At 39.9% G+C, this 7,633-nt stretch overlaps 1 protein-coding gene and 2 long non-coding RNA genes across 5 annotated transcripts in view; 2 read left to right on the forward strand and 1 right to left on the reverse strand.

The window, feature by feature from the left end:
- Positions 1–2,492, forward strand: part of LOC106937918 (uncharacterized) — a 7,731-nt gene extending 5,239 nt beyond the window's left edge. Inside the window, exons 2-3 of the long non-coding RNA XR_001422487.1 lie at positions 1,836–2,022; positions 2,117–2,492. This is a non-coding gene — a long non-coding RNA (uncharacterized LOC106937918). The remainder of the gene's footprint in view (positions 1–1,835; positions 2,023–2,116) is intronic.
- A 1,418-nt stretch (positions 2,493–3,910) lies between these two features.
- The window catches only part of rbm17 (RNA binding motif protein 17), a 14,349-nt gene continuing 10,626 nt past the window's right edge, over positions 3,911–7,633 (reverse strand). For all 3 annotated transcript variants that reach the window (XM_015019668.1, XM_015019669.1, XM_015019667.1), the window contains 4 exons: positions 6,373–6,449; positions 6,167–6,265; positions 6,005–6,077; positions 3,911–4,180 (listed from right to left, as the gene is read on the reverse strand). In XM_015019668.1, the coding sequence (XP_014875154.1) occupies positions 4,077–4,180; positions 6,005–6,077; positions 6,167–6,265; positions 6,373–6,449 (353 nt within the window). In that variant the 3' untranslated portion in view covers positions 3,911–4,076. The remainder of the gene's footprint in view (positions 4,181–6,004; positions 6,078–6,166; positions 6,266–6,372; positions 6,450–7,633) is intronic.
- LOC106937921 (uncharacterized) overlaps positions 6,456–7,633 on the forward strand; it is a 6,180-nt gene continuing 5,002 nt past the window's right edge. Inside the window, exon 1 of the long non-coding RNA XR_001422488.1 lies at positions 6,456–7,263. This is a non-coding gene — a long non-coding RNA (uncharacterized LOC106937921). The remainder of the gene's footprint in view (positions 7,264–7,633) is intronic.

Raw genomic sequence — 7,633 nt, forward strand, 5'->3', positions numbered from 1 at the left:
ATATATATATATATATATATATATATATATATATATATATATATATATATATATATATATATATATATATATATATATATTAATATAATTTTAATTTAATGATGTATCAGTTCAGGCAGTCGGGGCCAATCAAATCAGTTTATTCAGGTGCTGTTCACTCTGTGCTGATATCTGGCACACTTGTATGGTTTATGTTATTTGTGCTGTTTAAATTTCAAAGGACATGAAAAGATTTTTCCTTTAAAATTTTTGGAAACTGAATTTCCTGTTATTTTCTGCTCCATCCCATAAAATCCAAATGAAGCACACATAGTTTGTAGCTACAACATTACAAAACATGAAAAAGATGCAGATGCTTTTGCAATCCACTATAAATTTGGACTGCTTTCCTGCAGGGCCCTTGCACCTTTTGAGTCATAAATAAAACAATGCAAGATGAAGAGCGCAGGCATTTATAAAGTCCACCATGCTGCTTGAGAAGGAGAAAGTTTACCCCACCAAAATAGATCCTTGCTGCTGTAGCAGTCTCTGCTCTCTTTAAAACCTCAGCGTTAGCATACAGGAGGAAGTGACAGTGATGGAGACTACCTCAAGGGGATAAACTGCTTGCCTGCCTTTAAACAAGTTTTCACAAAATTAGCTGCTAACTCATGTGGGGCTGCAGTTGAGAGGAAGTAATTAAAGCTTAAGACAGGAAAACACTTGATTAAGGTTTTGGTCTGTAATGGATTTTACTTTGATGTTTTCCATCTGGACAACCTTTCTACTTTTATTTGTTCTATTAAGTTTTGCTTTCACCTATTTATCTGTGTACCATTTAGGTATTGCCAAGTGTTGTTACAGGATGTGTCTGAAGTGTGATTGGGAGACTTCTGTTTTGGTTCTATTGTTGCCTTTGGGATCTTCTGTTTGAAGCATGACCCAGTTTGACCCCCGCTCTGGCAGACGTCTTCAGATTTGATTGTTTTATAATGTAGTTTGCAGCTTAAACACTCTGCCAAATCTGCATAGGAGCCCAAATCATAATCCCTCCAGTACCGTGCTGAAAAGATGTTATGTTGCTATTATTTCAATGTTAATAAAAGACCAGTTGATCACTATTATCTCCATACCGACAGAAGCGAGCCTGCTGTTCAATCGGCATCTGTGGGCCCTCTGAGATGGATGAAGCGGGGGTTCAAACTGGCAACTCACCAGTTACAGGATTAATTACTACCTTCTCAGCCAGTGCTGCACCTGTTGTATAAACTTGTTTTTACAATTTATACAATAAGTAAAAGGATTATGGCCACATAATGTCCAGTTTCACTAAATCCCATACAAACTACTGTATAAGTCATGGCAGTGGCAAAGTCTTGTTTTGTTCTTCTAGGAACACTTGCTTCAAATTAATTTTAAAAATGAATGAGTTCAAGTCAAAGCTCACAAAAAGAACAATCCATTGATGAGATGTTCCATCAAGCACACTCCTGAAACCACAGAAATTGCAAAAAGAAGTAAATACTTCTTCTGCTCAGAGATATGCTGACTAATTCCATTGCCATCCTTCTAGCTAACTGTAAGTCAGATGTGCCTGTATGTAGGTCAGGTCCCATTTTCTAGAATCCTTTTGTGCAGGCGTATGTAGACAGCAAACTCTGCAACATAAAGAGACCTGGAGGTCTGCAGACTACAACACTGGCTGATCGGAAGGTAAGAACATCTTCAAGTTAAACAACATGAAGCTGGAACTTTTTTAAGTGTTTGTTAGAAAAGCAAATGTTGGAGTTGCTCTGTTGGAATCTGAAACAAAGTGATTAAAGACCCTAAGATTATTGACCTTGTTGTCTAAACAGGCAAGGACAACTCACCAAGAAGATCAGGGGGGAAAAAAGAAGCTACAGTGAGAAGCTGACAGTTTCTCAGCAGAAGACCTGCAATCAGTTCGGAACGATCTGCAAAATGTCAGCAAATAAAGAAGCCCATCCTCCACCATCAGCGGGATTCTCATCTGGTATTCAACCACAACAGCTTCTGCTGCAGGTTTGGAAAGGAAGCCATTCACACCTTCCAACAGCTTGTCCACACCTCACTCTGAGACAAAAGCTCCCCATTCAGGCAGGGGGTCTCTCCTCAGACCCCCTGCCTGTACTAGAGGAAGACATCAATAGTTTCTTTCACCATCGGAAGACTGTTTCCCCCTCATGCATGAGAACCTTTGTTGACACACTGACCCCTATCTTTACTCAGATCTTTAACAAGTACCCTCTTGCTTTAAGCATTCCATCACCATCCTGGTCCCCAAGAAACACATTTCCCCAGGTTTAAGTAATCACTGGTATGTCGTCCTCACTTTTGTCATCATGAAATGCTTCAAGTGACTCGACTGGAGAATTTGTAGGTTATTGGATGGCCCCTGCAGTTTGCTTTGTGTGCAAACATGTTGGCAGATGATGCAGTCAGCTTGGGCTGCACTTCATCCTCCTCCACCTCCACCACCCAGGGATGTGCACCAAGACATCCTCCACCAGAACCTCAACCAGTTCATGGCCCCATTGGATCACCAGCTTCCTGACATACCAGGAGTACAAGATGAGGGTGGGAATCATCTTCTGACAAGAATCATCAGCACTGGCACCCCCCAGGGGTGTCTCCTCTTCCCATTTCTCTTCTCTCTAAACAAAACCGCTGCTTGTCAGTGGACTAATCTGTGAGATAAAGATGACACTGTTGTCATTGGTCTCAACCAAGACAGAGATAAGTTTGCATACAGACAGGAGATGGGTCGAGTGTGGTGGACCTTGAGAGAACTCACTCTCTCCTCTTGCTATCCTCAATAACAAAGTGTCTACTGTGAATCACTTCAGGTTCCCAGGAACCACCCTTTCTTGGGATTTCTGATGCCTCACACAGAAGAAGGTCTTAACTTATACATAACCATGTTTTTAATCTGGTCTGTTTGTCCATTACTGTGGTTTGGCTCATCCACAAAACAGGACCGGTCCAAACTGTAATGAACAACTAGATCATCAGGATTGACTTTCCCTCCATCCCTTTTCCCTGAGTGGGAAAAAGGCCAGCCAACATCTCTGCTGAACCCACACATCCTGGACACAACTGTGGACTTTTACCTTCAGATCGGTCCTATGGAGAGCCATCTGCAACAACCAGGTCCCACAGGAACAGTTTCTTCCATGAAGCTGAATACTTTACAGAGTACCAAGATCGTTAGGATGCATATTTGCACTATTTCGACCTCATCTTCCTCGTCTATAAAAACACTGTACATCTGCATATTTTGAAGAAATAAAATGTCCACAAACTTAACAGAGCTGATTATGATTTTAGCCTACACAGTGCTGTCGGAGAACTTAGGATTCTACAAGTCTGGTAGTAATCAAGTATGGATGTTTCTCGTGAACTGAAAAACATTAAATATCTTTAATCTCAGTTCATGATTTAACGAGGTTAGGGGGGATTGCTTCACCCAAGGATGATTTAGACAGCCCCCACCCCAATTTAAAAAACACCATCACAAACATTTAGTTGTGACACAGCAAAAATTGAAGAAATCAGAAAGGGCACTGTACCCTTTTGTGTTAATATGCAATCATTTCCTTATTACCCATATTTCCTTGACCTTTGAACCATGCCATATAAACGAAAAGATGAAATCCTTTAAATGGGTCCTCCTTCACATTTCTGTTTCATCATCCAACCTCTGGGACGTCTTCTCTGGCTCACTTACATAATCTCTGAATGAGGCTGAGGCTGTTCACTGTCCTAGTCCCCTTCCTATAATCTAGCGAGGCTAAGTTAGGACTCCTGGACCCCAGAGGGACGCTAAAAACTCAGGAAAGGAGTATTATGTCAGAAACTAGGCCTCCGTGGCGCTTACAGGATGAAAACACTGAGAAAGAAATCCAAAAGATTGGTTTACACCTTTTATTTTGTATTGGCATAAAGGTATTTAATAATCACAAGAAAACACTAAATGACAGAATCATTATTACTACATATACATTGCTGTTTATAAAAGAAAAACATATGTACAGGTGGGGAGGTTGCCGTCGCCTCACGGGGTCAGCTGGCAGACATCACACCTGCTCCCCGAGATCCAAAACACGAAACTTGTCTAGATTGTAGAAGCAGGCCTTGACAACTCGACCCCCGAAATAACGTCCATTTAGATCCACAACGGCTGCAGAGGAAGAGGAGGTCAAAGGTCAAACGGGATCATCAATATTTTTTAGAATCATCATGCCTTTAAACTTCTGCCCTGGTTTAACGTTACATCACTACAGGGCCTTGGATTATTCCCCTGTCATGACCACAAACCTCAGCGTATTCCATTACGATTACCAATCACACAAAATTAATGAAATTTTGACATGTTTATCAGTGCGCCCCCACTTTTAAAGGTTCATTCTAGCACATTATAACAACTTAATTTTATCCAAATAATTCCATTGGAGCGCTGGCTTTATGTTTAGGGATGATGTCCTAATGGAAGCAGAATATCCTGTCTCAGGTGGTTTGTAGTTTTTCTCCAGATCTCTTGTCTATGCTAAAGAAAAATGTCCCCAAAACATGATACAAATGGAAACACCACACTTTTTAGATTTTAATTTCTCAAAAAATATTGAAAAGCACGTGTTGTTTTCCTGCCACTTCCAATTCTGCACTAGTTTTGTGTGGGCTTACATAAAATCCCATTAAAATACCAGGAAGTTTCTGTGGCTGTGGATTCACACAAGGTTTAAACGCAGAACTATTTAAAACCATTTGTCACACTTTAACCCGTTCGAAGAATCTGGTAAAAACGGAACCGCTTTGTTTCTTCCCAGAATAAAGATTTTATTTTTTAGCAACACACACACGTTGTCTAGGATGTGATGGCGTGTGTCATGCAAGAAGGAGTGACAGGGTGGCACTCCCTCAACAAGAACAGCAGCCATTTCTGAAAGTTCACACACAGAAACGGGTCCCGTCCATTCAGCAGAACCGCCTGGTACAAAATCATCACTGCATAGCAACAGCAGCATGAAGACAACCGGATGCACACTAAGACTTCCTGAGACAGCAGGCCGAGTTTAACGCTAAATGTTATCACATCCTGACTTGTTTAGAAGCATAAAAGCAGAACACAGTGAAGCAGAAATGTACTTAAAGCAGACTAAAACTAATTTTAACAAAGCTGAAAAAAAATTTACTTTAAAAAATGGCTCCATAAATTTACTTTTGGAAAAAGCTGAATAATTTTACAAAAAAGCAGCATAAATCTACTTTTTAAAAAAATTGCATGAACTTATTCTTTTTTTTAATTACTTTTAAAAGAGAGAACAAAAATACTTAAAAAAAACACAATAAATTTACTTTAAAAAAAAAGAAAAGCTGAATAAATCAGCTAAACATGTTAACTTTAAGACAAAAGCTGAATAAATTTACTAAAAAACCAAAAGGGGGCTGAAGTCATTAAAGAATTTGATAGATTTGAAATTAGTCAATAGTTTCCTATTTACAGATTTTTTTTCATATTTGATTTTAGTGAACTTAGACTAGTGAACTCTGGTGTGGTTCCAATGTGAACGCCAATCAGACAGGAGACCGCTACAAAAGCAGGAAGTGGACTTCAGCGCAAGGTATTCCACGTAAATGCAACCAAAACAAACGCTCGAGATTAGCGCTAATGAGAGAAATGTCTTTTTCTCTGCCCATCTCAACCCATCTTCTCGGTGTAACCCGTTCTTTGAGAGCGCGTCCCGCTTTCTCGGAGCTGTGATGTAAGCGCGGTTCTGCCGGTGCCGTAGGGAGTCATGACATAACACCGCAGGGAGTCGAGTCTCACCTTGATTCCGATCTGGGACGACCCAATTAAGAGTGGGACACACTTTCGGCCCACGTTATCGGAGCGGTTACACAACGGTGAAAAGAAAGCGAGGCCATTACGTAAAAAACTAAAATAAAAATAAAAAGTTTGCCTTGGGTTAAACAAACGAGGAGAAAACGGCGGGTAAACCCTGACCTTTGATGGCCGACTCCACCCGCTCAAATTCTAGGAATATCCTGACGGCTTCATCATCGGGAACGTCGGCGATCTGTGAAGGAGAGCAACCTTGTTTATTGTCTTTTATTTATTTATTTTTAATCACTTTGGATGAACTCTGTTGAGATTTATTCTCCACACCTCAAAAATGACACATTTCACCACTTTGCCGTATTTCTCGCACTCTTCTTTCGTCTCCCCCTCCAAGTCTTCGTCCACTTCTCCTCGACCCACCATGTTCTGTGAAATCGCAACACATTTTAGGTTTCTGCTTTTTTCTTTTGTTTGTTTTTTATAAAGTACATCTTCTGGGAAACAAAAAAAAACTAGGAAAAACACAAACGTACCCTGAGCAGAACCACTTTGGTCGGGTTTTTCAGAATCTCCGTCAAGGGATTGGCCTCCGACTTCTTGGAGGGGTCCGCTGATTGGCCAGAAACGCATAACAAGACAACATTTACAGACGTGATAAAGATGTTTACTCAAGTCGTGAAACTATTCGAGCTGACGTTGGGTGTACTATTCTGATACGCCGGTTGGAACAACGAGAGGTTTTATTGTCTCACAGCACGGCTGAGGAACGACTGGCTGGGTCACTCAGCCGTGCTGCAGTTGATGTTCCAGGAAAAGTGTCAACGAAACGCAGGAAAGAGATAAAAGTCTGATTAAAACATTAAACAGAGCTGAACATTTGATCTGTCAGGAGACGCCAAAAGTTCACTTGGTTTCATAACATTTGTCCAGTTTCAGGTTTATACGTCTTTTAAGAGTTTGCCTTTTTTTTTATTGCTTTACATTAACAGATACCAACTACAGGAGAAAATGAATAGAAATGGGAAATGGAAGCTGATATCAAACTGAAAAATCTGATATTTTTTCCTCATCAATGAACGAATCATACTGACCGGCTGACCACAACGCTCCTTACTGTTGCGGCTAATGGTTTTATGGCTAAATAAACTCTGTTGTGGAACACCTAGAAATAAAGGAATAACCACATGTGACGTCTGCTGTCCAATCAGCTCACAGAGCTGCTTTTAGACGTATGGAAGATGAAGGAATGAGGCTTTTGTTCTAAGTATTGCTTCTTTTCATCAGTAGATACAGGTTAGCCACATTTAAAGTAGGTAAAATATTATTTACACTGTTTCTAAAATAAAGCAGGTTTTTTTTTTTACAATTGAAATATGTCTATTATTAATATTCTGATTCATGACTATGAACAATAAAATAGACAAGTTAAATTTAATAGTAGTTTTGCTTAAAATGCTTATTTAGCAGAATATTATTCTTTTTTTTACCATTCTGTTCTGAGATGTTAGTGGGTTAACTAGTCAGGCTATTTGTTTGACTAGTCTGATTAAGGTTAAAAAAAAACATTTTAAAAATTATTTTTTTTATTTTGGCAACTGCAAATATTTCCTAAGGTGTACATTTGACATAATGGACTCTTTGCACCTCAGCTTCCGCGTTCGGGGTAAAGCGGCTCGATTGTTTCCGATCCAATACAAATATCATTTACACTAGGTGCTGCAGGACTTGGCCAAGGTTTGTACATCGATCCAAAGCCCCAACAAGTCAGCTGGAGAAAGATTTTAAGATGTTCGC

The sequence above is a fragment of the Poecilia latipinna genome, unplaced genomic scaffold, assembly GCF_001443285.1.
Source record: "Poecilia latipinna isolate Pla-1442-1.1 unplaced genomic scaffold, P_latipinna-1.0 Scaffold2467, whole genome shotgun sequence".
NCBI classification, from domain to species: Eukaryota; Metazoa; Chordata; class Actinopteri; order Cyprinodontiformes; family Poeciliidae; genus Poecilia; species Poecilia latipinna.